Source organism: Oratosquilla oratoria, chromosome 8 (genome assembly GCF_046742065.1).
Source record: "Oratosquilla oratoria isolate Oo_2021 chromosome 8, ASM4674206v1, whole genome shotgun sequence".
In the NCBI taxonomy this organism is placed as follows: Eukaryota; Metazoa; Arthropoda; class Malacostraca; order Stomatopoda; family Squillidae; genus Oratosquilla; species Oratosquilla oratoria.
This window is the reverse complement of record NC_134784.1, coordinates 57,640,836-57,655,457: the sequence shown is the minus strand read 5'-3', so window position 1 is coordinate 57,655,457 and position 14,622 is coordinate 57,640,836. Positions and strand designations below refer to the sequence as shown.

Sequence of the window (14,622 nt, the reverse complement as noted above, 5' to 3'; positions counted from 1 at the left end):
GGCGGCGTCCAATCAGTAGCACACTTGATTCATCTTCCATCCTCCTTTTTGAATATTTTCTTTACCCAGTTCCACCTTATCGCCTCTACGTCTACTCCAGTTCACACGCTCATCTTTTCCCTTTTCCTGTCCATTAGTGTTATTCCCAGTATTGATCTCTGCTGTCTGTGTACTTCTAAGCTTTGTCTTCATCGCCGTCGTCAATTCCCAAGTTTCAAATTCATAGCTCATAGTTGTGATTACTTTGTAAACTTCCCTCCAGACAAATAGGTAAAAACTTCATTATATTTCCATATTACAAAATATGTATTAGCCAGTTGTAACGTCTTTTTTATACAAACCAATGATGCTATACTCCTAAAAGATCTGCTTTTAGTACATTGCCTTGATTCGGGAGTACTGTGAATTTCATAGAGAATGAACATGCTAGTGCCAGATCTTAGTTGTTTTGTGTCAAAAACAGCATTCTATTCCTGACCAGTAGCCCAACTGAGAAGTAAAGTAATGATAGTTCGAAAGAAAAACAAAGTTTGTATGAAATTATGGTCTCTTTGCACTTTTACCGCAATCCGGTAATATGTCAGATGTGTGATCTGTTTGTTATATATTTCTATATTACTTTTCCTTTCTTTTTTGGGATGCTTACCACATGGATTAAACACTGTAACAGTTCTTAGAACTATCATAGCTTTAATTCCGATGATATTTACGTACAATTATGAAGTCTTAGAAGGCTGTGATCAGGACTTTGTAGACCGTTAGGACGATTCGTAAGAAGCTCGGAAATCCGTATAGATATTTGGTATAAAAAAGGAAAGTAAACAACAGTTACACTTTGAGTGGAAATAACTCACGAAAACTGGTATCACATAATGCAGTTATTTGACCTTTTTTTTTTTAAATTAAGTGAAATAATAACAACGCCGGAGAGGAACGTTGTCATTAGTCAACATCTTGTCAGGTAATTCCCTTTTGAGATAGTTTACCTCCAGTAAACATTTATGGCAACACGCCACTTCTGCAGTGTCCCCTTAACGCATATACCATTGTTGTATAATAAAAAATTTGGTCAAGCAATTATACATGTCAACTATAACCAAAATGCGACACTGCTTCTGACCCAGGGCAGTGGACAGAATGCAGGGATGACCCGTCATCCAGGAGGTGCCAAGATAAGAGGGAGGGAGGAGGGTGGAGGGGAGTGGAAAATATAGGAAATGGAATGGGTGTGAGTGGTTTCTATACTTTTTTTCTTTTTGGCTACCCCCCATGTAGTGGGAAAAACCCTTTGGTGTATGTATGTATGTATGTATGTATGTATGTATGTATGTATGTATGTATGTATGTATGTATAACCAAAATTATATATTGTATATATTGTGTCACATACAAGGATAGTCCTTATATTGTAAAATGTAATTATATGTAACATTATTTGCATACCATGTACAAAGCTTTGAAATATTCAGTATGCATAATTTATGTCATGGCGGATGGGCAATCTCAAAACAAATTCAGACATAACCTACACAGCACTCGTAGAGGTCGGACGTCGCTCTCCCCTCCAGCACACTCAACAAGCGGTCAGGAATCTTCGCCGGCCTGTGGCGGCAAGGAGACATTTCTCCTTCGCTGCTGCCGGTCTGGCACAGGGCGACCTCGTCATTGACGTCGGCAGGTGGGTTTACACCAAAGACAAATAAACACATTTCCCAAGTCACGTAATTCTCTGTTTTCAAAGTTGTGTTTGGAAGAAGAGAGATACACGCACACTTGCTCACTGGCTTAGCGGGGGCCCACAATTCAACTCTGATTCAGGGCCCATAACTCTTCGACGGCTGGTTGCGAGAGAGGAATTGGGGAGCCTCTCTTGCCGACCGGTCCGCACCCACGCCCTGGCCTCTTCGCTGACGCTGGTGAGTGGGTTTACACTTCTGACATTTACACACAATTCCCAAATCACGTAATTCTCTGCTTTCAGAGCTATGCTTGGAGGGAGAAAGATAGTACAACACCCGCCCGCCTACCCCCCCCCCCTCGCACCGCCATTGGATCCATTCTCTTGACTCTCAAACCCAACCTGGGGATAAACAAGAACACTCATGCCCAACCTGGGGCTAATCAGGAACGCGCTCTCTACACGAGGGAAGTGAACTGTACTCACTTCCCGTAAGATACATACACACACCTCTCACTCGTGTGATTTGTAGAAGTTGGGCGAGGCCTTTGTCTCAGCAGCGGACTCTAACTGACTGCTTGGTTGATTGCACGCACTTATACAATGATATATTAGAACTAAGCAACTCTATCTTGACATAATTTTGTTCAGAAAAAAAAGATCAATCATTACGGAACTACACTGCATTAAGATATATGCTGAATACTCGATACCCAAAGAATTGTTTATGCAGTTCCATACCTAGTACGGGTCAGGATCGGGTGTCTACAATATACTCTTTCCTGCCCCTTTTCTTCTCTTTTTTCTGTTCCTTTTCTTCTCGCATCTCACCGCCTTGTATATTTCTGTCACTTCCTTCTCTTTTTTTGTGTTTAATCTCTTCCCTGTTCCGTCTCTTCTTTCCTTTTTTTTTTTCTGCCTTATTCCTTATTACCCCTACTCTGTTTCTTCTCGTTTCTACCTCCAGTTCTGTTTTTTCCCCTTCCTTTTCCACATTCTCTTCTCTTTTCTCTGTTCTGTCTCTACTCCATATGCTTGTAGCCTAAGGTCTTGCGATTCGTCTAAAATTAACTCTCTAAGTTTTGTCTCTGTTGGAAAAAATGCCTAGTCCCTTTCCTCGATTTTACCTTTCATGTATCTTGAAAAGTATTTAATTCAGTATATAATATAGAGATATATGTTTTTGTTTTCCTTTGTTCTTAAATGGCCTGCTTTCTCAATTCTGTGTAGTACCGCCTCACAATATCTCTACTACTTTGTAGGATCTTTTTTTTCTTTTATTTTTAATTCAGTGCCTTTGCTTCATCCTATTAACATTTCTTAGTCTTGCTAACAACTTTCCAGTACGGATAGTTCTCATCAGTTTTATTTTTCTACATCCCACCACAGATCTCAGTTTTTACTGATCTTTACATGTAATTTCAACGGCCTAGCTCCATTCTCAACAGTCAAAGTTCTTTCTGGAACATTATAACTCCACGGTTGTTTCTACTTTTGTATCTTCCTCTGATCAGCCTTTCATTATTATATCTTCCTGTTATTGTTTAATGCTCTGAGTGATAAGTAATGTTTCCCTTCTGCTCCACTGTGGTCTGTTAACTTTATCTTGCCCATCCCTCCTCTTTCGGCTCCACAATATATATATATATATATATAATATATATATATATATATATATATATATATATATATATATATATATAAATTATATATATATATATGTATATATATATATATATATATTTCGTTTACAGAATTTATTTTATCGTAGCTGCCTTTTTGTTAGCCAGAACAAATTCCTTATAAGTCTTTGTTGTAGCGAAGGGGTTAGGATGCTCAGAGGGAAATTTTGGTTACTACCTGGTCAGTGTGCATCGAGGAGAGAGGTGGAGAAAATCTTGGACATATTAAAAGACGTTAGTTTTCTCACCCACAATCAGGTACGGTATAACTAACTTTTTTATGTTTGAAACTACAGTAAGGTTCTGCAAATACTGTTCGACCCTGGAGAAGGACTTATAATATGAACTCATCAAATACATCTTGATCTAAATCATACAAAACATTTCCAACACGATGTGATAGGTTCGGCCCTCGAGTTTTCTCCGAGATTTCTCACTGAAGTGGGGGCTCTGCAGAGGAAAACGCGATTGACTGCAATTCATTTATCATATAGTGTTTTATAGAAGTCTGGGTATGTTTCTTATCAAATCCTTGCGCCAGAGGTTGAATGAAATCGTCTGGCGCCATCCAGAACACGAAATAAAGGTGTCATCGTGATGAAAGAATTAACTAAAAACAAACATTATATGTTAGGCAATCGAATGAGTGAGTATACTGGAGGGAAAATGAGACATGACACAGGTTAGTGTGATCCCGGTTTTTGTTAACTTTTGTGTTATCACTAACCATCTCATTATGAGTGACAACATGCTGACGATGACGATGACAACAAAGATTGTACCATGTATTATCATCATCATCACTTGGAGGCATACACCAGAGAGCACTTTGCTTCACTCACACGCAGGTGCCAGTTTCCACGGCCTCTCCTAGCAAGCTTTCACGCAATCACCCTTCCCACTCCAAACAACTACCGGCAGGTTCGATCAACTTGGCCCAACCATGCAGTCTGTGGGCGTCATCTTCGTCTCCTCCATCGAGGGCTGTCTCTTGTGGAGACAACCCTGTGAGTAGGATAAACATCAAGGAAACTTGCCACATGTCCATATAACCAGAATTGACGTTCACGAATTATGCTGATAACTGGCCTAGACTAAGTCTCACAGCTGTCTCTGGTTTGATATGAAGTCATTCCAGTGAAACCATATGATTCCCCAAAGGCACTTGGTACCAAAGACATCAAGACGCCTCTTCAATGTCCATGTTTCACAGCTGTACAGCAAGGCGGAGAGCACAAGTGACTAGAAGATTCAAATTTTATTCCTCCCGGATGAATACGACAGCGCTATATACTCTGGTTGAGTGAATTCATAACACCATGGACAATGCCAATCCTTCAAAGTACTTCCTGACATGACCCTCCACTATTATGCACTACATTACCAAAGTATGTAAAGCTTTCCAAGACCTCAATTTCCTCGCTACATGCAAGGAGAGACTGAACTCTGTAATCCAGTATGACCCCAGAATCCTGGACTTTGGTCTTGGTCCAGGAGACCTGAAGTCCAAGCGGTCTTCACTCCCTGTGTAGTGACCCGAAGGCTGTAACCAGGGCCTCCAACGACTCTGCAAGAAGGACAGTAGCATCGGCAAATACAAGGTTAGTGACCTTGGTGTTGCCAATAGATGCTCCGCAACGACATTCATCAACAACTCTGTCCAGTACCCAGCCCATGCAGGTATTGAAAAGTGTTGTGGCGAGGCCACACCCTTGCTTCGCTCCTCAATTTACAGGGAAGAAGCTGGACACGCCTCTTCCACTGCTCAAAGTATTCGGCTAAGGGGCTACACCCCTCCATACCTGACACTATCTCGCCATCGGCTGTTTGGATTGTGCTCTTCTGGGTCACATATTTGGACGTCCCTTAACATCCTCATTCATTCCCTCAAGGTACCTCTCTTTATCCATTCTCATTTTTGCAGCACGACCCAATTCTGTACTCTTTAGTGTCTCCCGCGACGCTACACCATTTCTCGACCTTGGGCGTTCTCCAACTCACTCCTCGGCAGCTTTTCAGCGTTTCACGTTTAAGTGTCCCACAGTTCTTCAGGGTTCTCAAGAGTACCAAGTACTTCAAACTGATTAGATATTGCTACCTCCTATTTCTGGGTACACACATCATCCCTGAGGATCTCCAAATGAAACACAGGTGGGTTACAGCTCGAGATTCTCCTGGATTTGATACGCAGTCTCAATGTTGTGACCACAAGTCTATGATCGGTCCTAAATAATTCAGCACTTTGATAAACCCTTCACTTCTGTAGGATCTTCCAACGAGTTCTAACAAGTATGTAAACTATCTCCTTGGCCACTCCTCTGGGATCACTATACCATGTCCGTCGGTGTGATTCTCTAGTCCAGAACAAGAACCGCCAATCCTCAGCCTTCTGGACATTTCAAGGTTCAGGAGAGAATTTTTGCTCTTCCTGGTTCCAGAACCATGGAGGCCAATACATACTTCATAGCCAGTTTTGTCAGTGCCAGTAACCGCACTAAAGTCCCCTAAAACATTAAGTGTGTCTCGTGGCGGGCACTGGTCAATTATAGTTTCTAGCTTGGTATAGAGTATCTTCTCATCAAGGTTATATGCCTCATAGAAGCATATACTGCAATAAGAAAGATGAAACCTGAAGTGCACTTCAGCCTTACAAGAATCATACGCTCATCACCCTGAGTAACCTTTACAACGGTGTGCTGTAGTCTACTAGATATGCCTACAGCTACCCCAGCGTGACCACGACATCGGGGAATCAGTCAGCCTCAGGGCTCCTATTTCCATGCTCTGCAGGGATGCCACGCACGGCAAACACGTGAGTTAGTGATCCATATTGGGGTTATATGACCATCGACTCAGAGTTCATCTGCCCTTTTCATGGTTTTCTTTTTCCTCCTTCTGGGTGACCAACACATCCTCCTCACTGACGAGTCACCAGTAGGGGGAGCCGGTGTATTCGCCGACAATCCGACCATGCGGCAAGTAGCCAAACAAAAGGTTGCTTCCATCATGTTACAAGCCATACTCTCTTTCGTTATTCCGTTATCATTTATATCCATGTAACATAAACATACATGCTTAGTGTATATTGCACCCAAATATGGTTCATAAAATGAGATATGGGATCGATGTGGGGATATTTTCGTAACCAATGCACATTGATCGTTTTGACACTTTCCACTTTGATAGGTAATTTTCTTGGGTTGAAGGAGGGTACCCAAGAATGCACAATCCATAGGACCCACCTCCGAGGCATTTGCCAATCCATCTACGACTGCCCTTTCGTTCTCAAGACCTACCGCAAACTCACACCCACCTTCTGCTTTCTTCAAGGGCGCATCCCCTACGTGTGCTGCCCAACACGTAAGTATCGAGGAGGTCCATTGGTATGTGGCCCTTGGTCAGGAAAGGCGCCTGCCACCCGATAACTTCATATTTTGTTATTCATGATAGAGATTATTGATTACGGTCCAGAAAAACAATTTAAGTGCGGCAGAAATAATGGCTATGATGTCTGAGTTATCGATCAGCACCTGCACGATCTCAGATGCAGCGTTATCGGACTCCCCGTGGTTTTCCTGACCCTGGGCCTGAGATTCATGCCGGAATCACGCAATTTGATTTGCCCAGGTGTGGTCACAGGAATTAGCATGTTCATAAGTGCTGCATGTATTTCTCTCTATATCACATATGTGCACAAATTACTAGAGTAGCAGTTGTTCAGGGAGGAAAACAAAATTCTAGGAAAATAATTAATATATTACACCAGGTGTCACATTTCTTTCTATTTTAGGTAAATCCAGCACCAACGACATATCACCGCCTTCCCTGAGTTTCAGTGAGTACCCGAATTCGAGAATCTAACTTCGAGCTTCGATTGTTCATTTTATTTATTTATTTGTATTTTACAGGATACCCGTGGTGATCCATTTTTATATATGTGATTGCTATGACTTCCACTGGTGAGTCACTCATTGGTCTTTTCAGGAGGTTCAAAGTTGCCATAGCCTGTACACCGGTTTCATCTGAAATATATATTCATGTCATCTCTTCTTATTTCTCCCGTGCAGTTAATCCTAGGGTTACCATCATCTCTTGTTTAGAATGTCAGATGCACTCTTTCTATAGATTTACATTTGATTTTGTTTGTAAACGTTATGTAATTCTTGCATTGCTCAGGCGCGCGCATGAGTGCTTGTTTGTGTATGTCCAAGTCTGTTAGTTGAGTGTATTTCTTATAAAATTGCAGAGTAAGTTTGATCCTTCTTCACTTCTTCTCAGTCCAGTACTTTTTCCAATTTCTTTATCCCTTCTTATCTGTACACATTACTTGGTAAGCCTGGATGTTTTTTGTTTCTATTAGATGCTTCTGAGACCGTGTATTATTCATTTTAGAAATAAGCTTTTAATTTTTGGGTTGAAGGTTCTTAGAAAGTCATCATATACTATAAATATATTGTATTTACGTTGTGTGACCTACATTAACCTGTTCCAATTAGCTTCTCTGCCATTTTAAGTCTCCTCTTTTGTAGTCAAGCCATTTTTGCCTGTGGTGTTTTGTGGCTTTTTCATGTGTATTGATTCTGTTTCACCTGTGGAGCATGTGGAACGAGTTCCTCGAAGCCCGTGTCAGTTGTTCATGGAGAAGCTTTGATCACGAGAGCCTTGGCGTCTCCGTCTCTGAAGGATTCTCTCCCTGGCTTTGAACCACCTGCAGCCCGTTCCTCATTTCCCTCAGCAATCGACGACCTCTCTGGAATAGTGGTTACTCTTATACAAGAAGTATTTCATGGCATAAATTCTTTCAAGAACTCTTGGCCCTGGATGGTGAGCATAAGTCCTTATATTTGTGATTCTGTTTGTCAAAAAAATCAGTCATTGATAAAAAATTCATTCTAAAGTCAGCGGCCGTGTCGGCAACAATGGTCGAAATGTTAGCGTGGTTTTTGGAAGATAAGAACTTGGTAGTTTATCTAACTTCGTTATATGGGACGCAGCCACCTAAAGGCAATCGTGTTATACTTGTGAATTTTGAAAATATCAAACTTTGGTAATCCATGCCCTGGGGACCTTTTAGGCGCTGCTTGGGTATGGATCGACATCATCACCGAGGTTTGACTGCGACGGAGTTCTCGTCAATGAACAGTGGGTCCTGACGGCGGCACACTGCGTCATTCATGAGTAAGAATTTTAGGGTTCAGTTTTTTCATACAAACTCAAAGAAGATCGAGTAGTGCGCTAAAAATATAAACACATTCGGTAACAGAGTTGTTTTAAATGGAAAAACTTCTAGATGGAAAAATGTTACAAGTGGAGTTCCTCAGGGATCTGTTATTGGGCCACAAAGGATTACAAAGGATTACAAAGGCGGAGCATGCCGACAGGAGACCTTTTGATCCATATCTAAGTCGGATGCAAAAAAAAATATATATTAATAATAAAATAATAAATAAAAACTATAATAATGTAAATAACAAATAAAATACATAAATAAATGCATAGGTATAGTTGAAATAATCAACAGGTAAATAGTAAACAATAATAAATTGACATATAACTTATAATAGATGAAAATCACAGACAAATTATAACAAAACAAAAACAAATAATATAACGTAAATTATTATCATTACAGCATCTTACTTAGGTATTTATCTAAATGATTCTTAAAGCTTCGAACTGAACTACATTGCACTGCCTCTGCAGGAAGTTTATTCCATTCATTAACTACATGGTTGGCAAAGTTGTTTCTACCCACTTCCAAATTGAATCTATTTCCGGACAGTTTGAGACCAATGTTTCTTGTCTGATTCTCATTCAATGTGAAAATTTGGTCACTTTTGATGTTGTCAATTCCCTTTAAAATCTTAAAGACCTGTATCAAGTCACCTCTGAGTCTACGCCTTTTTAGGGAAAACAGATTCATGTGCTTAGGTCGATTTTCGTATGATTTATTTTTTATATTTGGAATCAGTTTTGTGGCTCACCGTTGTACTTTTTCCAGTCTGTCAATGTCTTTAATGAGATTCGGTGACCATACAGAAACAGCATATTCCAAATGTGGACGAACTAACGATTTATATAGCTTGTTAATGAGTGATGGACTTTTGAAATCAAAAGATCGCGCAATCAATCCTAGAATCTTATTTGCTTTCTCAGAGGCTGAAATACACTGCTTGGATGATTTGAGGTCGTTACTGATAATTACGCCGAGATCTTTTTCACTATCCACTTTTGTTAACGAATTTCCAAATAACTTGTAATCGTACTTACTGTTATTTTTACCTATGTGCATTACCTTGCATTTACTTGTGTTAAATTTCATTAGCCACTTTTCAGACCATTGCTGTAATTTATCTAAATCTTCTTGAATATCTAATTGGTTTGAGTGATCATTTGCCACTCCGCACAGTTTTGTATCATCAGCAAATTTGGAAACAGTAGATTTTAGTCCATGGTCTATATCATTTATATATACTATGAATAGAAGTGGCCCAAGAACGGAACCCTGAGGAACTCCACTTGCAACACTTTTCCATCTAGAAGTTTTTCCATTTAAAACAACTCTCTGTTTTCGACCATTCAACCAATTACTAGTCCAACTTAATAGGCTACCACTTATTCCGTGTAAAGCTAATTTAGTAAGTAGTCTTTCGTGTGGGACGGTATCAAAAGCTTTTGCAAAGTCTAGATATATTAAATCTATATTGTTTCTTTTGTCATAATTCGAGATAACTGTGTTGTAGAATTCGAGTAAGTTAGTCACGCAAGAACGTTTCCGTCTGAAACCATGCTGGCTATCATTTATCAAACGGTTACTTTCTAAATGATATTCGATAGCATCTCTGATGATAGTTTCCATAATTTTTCCTACGATTGAAGTCAAACTTATAGGCCTATAGTTATTTGGTTTCTTTTTGTCACCTTTTTTTGAATATGGGAGCAACGTTAGCTAGCTTCCATTCTCTTGGGACATCTCCGGATATGATGGATTTCTTGAAAATAATTTCTAATGGAACAACAATCTCATTTTTCATTTCCTTTAAGATTCTTGGATGCCAACCGTCAGGCCCTGGTGTTTTATTAACTTTGAGTTTGTCTATACACCTTTAAATTTTTTCGTTTGTTATATTTACCGTAGTGAGTAAGTTTACCCCAGACTTTTCACAGGTTTCAGTTTGGAATTCATTTTGAGGTGTTTCGTTTACGAATACCGAGCTAAAATAATTGTTTAAGATATTACACATTCCTTCATTTGAATATTCAAGTTGACCGTCAGCAGATAATAGTGGACCAATGTGATTCCTAACAACCTTTTTATCTCTAATGTAACTATAGAATTCTTTGGGATTCTCTTTGGATTTATCAGCGATGTTCATTTCGTATTGTCGTTTTCTTTTTCTTATTGTCTTTTGTAAATCTCTCTGTATTGATACATAACTTTCATAGTCATTAGATGCACCCGAGCACTTATATTTCTTATAAGCCTGTCTCTTTTTAGCAATACTTTTTTCAGTTTCTTTGTCGAGCCACTTTGGGCGAGCCTGATTTGGGGGACGTCTGTCCTTAAAAGGAATGTAAGTTTGAATCATCTTAGTGAGCGTATTTTGAAATATTTCCCACATCTGATCTACAGGCCTTTCGTTTAATTTTGCCTCCCAATCTGTAAGCTGAAGCTCCTGACGTAGTCCTATGAACTGAGCTTTACTAAAATCGGGTATTTTAGAAGCACAAGTATCTATTCTAAAATTGTTTAGGAGTTTGAATCTGACTAAGTTGTGATCGCTATTTGCAACAGATTCACCGACTTCTACATCAGTTACCATGCTTTCGCGGCTAGTGATCAAAAGATCGAGTAAGTTTCCATATCTTGTGGGCTCTTTTACATGCTGAATTAAGTAATTGTCACCAAGAAAATCAATCAAGCGACTACCTATATGGCCATGTTCAAGGGTCATCCAATCAATGTCAGTAAAATTGAAATCTCCCATTATCAATAAATCCCGGTTGCAGAAACTAGACAGTTCTTGAAATAACAGTTTGTCGTCTGCTAATGATAATGTCTTTGGCCTATATATTACACCTATATTCATTTTTTGTCCATTTGTTTGGGTTAACTCAACCCACAAACTGTCATATGCATCCTGTTTCACTTTCTCTAAAACACAAGCATGAACATTGTTTTTAACGTACAATAGAACACCCCCACCTTTCTTGTGGTTTCTATCCTGATGAAAGTGTTTAAATCCCGCAATATTAAATTCAGCTTCGAACTCTGTACCATTTAACCATGTCTCAGTTATTCCTATCATATCGAGATTTTCGCTTTTGACATACGCCTGTATTTCTTGAAATTTGTTCCTAATACTACGAGCATTAAAGTACATGGTTTTAAGAAACTCGTGATTATTTCTTTTTGCCACATTTTGAGTTTCAATATCATGTCTTATATTATCATTTTGTTTTTTATAGTTCTATTCATAGTATATATAAATTATATAGACCATAGACAAAATTCCAAATTTGCTGATGATACAAAACTGTGCGGAATGGCAAATGATCACTTAAACCAATTAGATATTCAAGAAGATTTAGATAAATTACAGCAAAGGTCTGAAAAAAGGCTAATGAAATTTAACACAATTAAATGCAAGGTAATGCACATAGGTAAAAAGGACAGTAAGTACGATTACAAGTTATTTAGAAATTTGTTAACAAAAGTCAATAGTGAAAAAAAATCTCGGTGTAATTATCAGTAACGATCTCATATCATTCAAGCAGTGTATTTCAGCCTCTGAGAAAACAAATAAGATTCTAGGACTGATTGCGCGATCTTTCGACTTCAAAAGTCCATCACTCATTAACAAGCTATATACGATAAATCGTTAGTTCGTCCACATTTGGAATACGCTGTTTCCGTATGGTCACCGAATCTCATTAAAGACATTGACAGACTGGAAAAAGTACAACGGCGAGCCACAAAACTTATTCCAAATATAAAAAATAAATCATACGAAAATCGACTAAAACATATGAATCTGTTTTCCCTAAAAAAAAAAAGCGTAAACTCAAAGGTGACTTGATACAGGTCTTTAAGATTCTAAAGGGAACTGACATCAAAAGTGACCAAATTTTCACATTGAATGAGAATCAGACAAGAAACAATGGTCTCAAACTATCCGGAAATAGATTCAATTTGGAAGTGGGTAGAAATAACTTCGCCAACCGTGTAGTTAATGAATGGAATAAACTTCCTGCAGAGGCAGTGCAATGTAGTTCAGTTCGAAGCTTTAAGAATCATTTAGATAAACACCTAAGCAAGATGCTGCAATGATTATCATTTATTTCATATTATTTGTTTTTGTTTTTGTTATCATTTGTCTGTTTGATTCTTATTTATTATTAGTTATATGTCAATTCATTATTATTTACTATTTACCTGTTTGTTTATTATCTAACTATACCTATGCATTTATTTATGTATTTTATTTGTTATTTACATTATTATAGTTTTTATTCATTCATTTATTATTGTTGTGATTTTTTTCGCATCCGACCTAGATATGGACCAAAAGGTCTCCTATCGGCATGTTCCGCCTTTGTAATCCTGTGATATATCTTCTTGCGAATAGTTCAAATTATTTTCAGATTTGCGTCAGTTGTGCGCCTGGGTGAACATAACCTGACGACGACTAGCGAGTCACGCCATGAAGATTTTGGAATAAGTAGGACAGAGTTCCATCCAAATTATCGCCACCCTCAAGGGTACCATGATCTCGCTCTCCTGAAGTTGGACCGGCCAGTTAACATCAGAGTAAGTGACAAACGTTGAAGCTTTCCTTATTCTTAAGCATAATCATAAACGACAAAAATAAATAAATAAAGAAAAATAAAGAAAAACATAGAGTTGGGGCAGTAAGCTAGAGTAACCTTTTATATTTGTTGACAGAAAAATGCTCATTACTCCGCAAAGATAAAACAAAATATGGGGTTTGATGATACCTGCCAGGTACTTCTGAAAAAAAACCTACACCAACTTCACCAAGAGTCTAAATCAACGACAGATACAGCCTAATGTACAAATTTCTTATTGTGTATATAGACACCTGATTTATTCATTAAACAAATTCATCCATAAATAGTTTAGGCCGTGAGATTCAATTTTCTTCACATTCAACAGAACAAGAATTTACTATTTGGGTGGGACATATGCTAGACTGTCTCAATTAAATTTTGAACAAGACTATTGGTAGAACCATCAACATACGAGTAGATTAAATTCTGATTCTATCAGCCGACTAATGAAAATAAAAAATTCTCTTGATTAAATGGAAAGCTGAGTATAGAATCCCAGAGAACACAGAATATCTGTTATGGATTTCACCCAGGTAATGATGTGGAACGAGGTTTCATAGAATTTTCGTAACTAAAAGACCTTTAGTTGCCGTAAATCTTTTCGCATATATCAGTTTTCTTTGTTCATTGGTTTAGTTGTTCCTTTATTTCTTTGCTTGTTTTTTATCTTTCTAGAGTGAGATACGCCCTGTTTGTCTTCCCTGGGGAAAGAAGCCTGTTCCCACCGCCGGAAGTCAGTTGACGCTAACAGGATGGGGGAAAACCACTTTCGGTGAGCGCCACCCTCTTGTATTTTCCTTTTATTTTTATTTTCTCCTTTGTAGTTTTCCTTACAATTTGGCTTCCAAAGAAGCACAATTTTCCTTGTGCCCAGAAGAAATCTGCACTAACCAGTTTATCTAACATTTCCTGATTTAGACTTTGTGTGTTTTCATACGCACGCCTTGATAACTACTCTTAGGTATCACTTTTTGTGGTTGCATTAATTAATTTGCCTGAATTTTCTTCTAGCTGCTCGAAATTGTTTTGTGTACACATAACATATATGTTTCTTATTCTTAGCATATCGGACTAATCTTCTGATCCCCTATCATGTACAAGTATAGAACGACTTATAACTGTAAAGAGGCTTACTTCCAGCTAAATTCATGTATTATACACTCGGTTCCGTACTGATTCCTGCTCTGCTAGCGATGACCCATTCCACGCTATTCCATATTCCCTCTGAGGACACTTTATACCTATCCTCAACCAAATAGAATAGGATGGCTAATTAATAAGACAGACTATGTTTTCAGGAAAAATAAAGTGTGACTACTATTTCTGTTTCTCTGACATAAGTATTTGCCTGGTGATAGTGGTGATGCATCTGTTGGTTGGTTGTGTTCTTATTGCTACCCCAATCAAATA

The 14,622-nt window shown here is 38.5% G+C and overlaps 1 protein-coding gene across 1 annotated transcript in view; it reads left to right on the top strand.

Annotated features, from left to right (window-relative positions):
* Positions 1-14,622, top strand: part of LOC143027753 (venom protease-like) — a 34,519-nt gene that overhangs the window by 725 nt on the left and 19,172 nt on the right. Inside the window, exons 2-7 of the mRNA XM_076189263.1 lie at positions 6,547-6,720; positions 7,151-7,195; positions 7,958-8,184; positions 8,435-8,538; positions 13,006-13,171; positions 13,888-13,984. Of these exons, the coding sequence (XP_076045378.1) occupies positions 6,547-6,720; positions 7,151-7,195; positions 7,958-8,184; positions 8,435-8,538; positions 13,006-13,171; positions 13,888-13,984 (813 nt within the window). The remainder of the gene's footprint in view (positions 1-6,546; positions 6,721-7,150; positions 7,196-7,957; positions 8,185-8,434; positions 8,539-13,005; positions 13,172-13,887; positions 13,985-14,622) is intronic.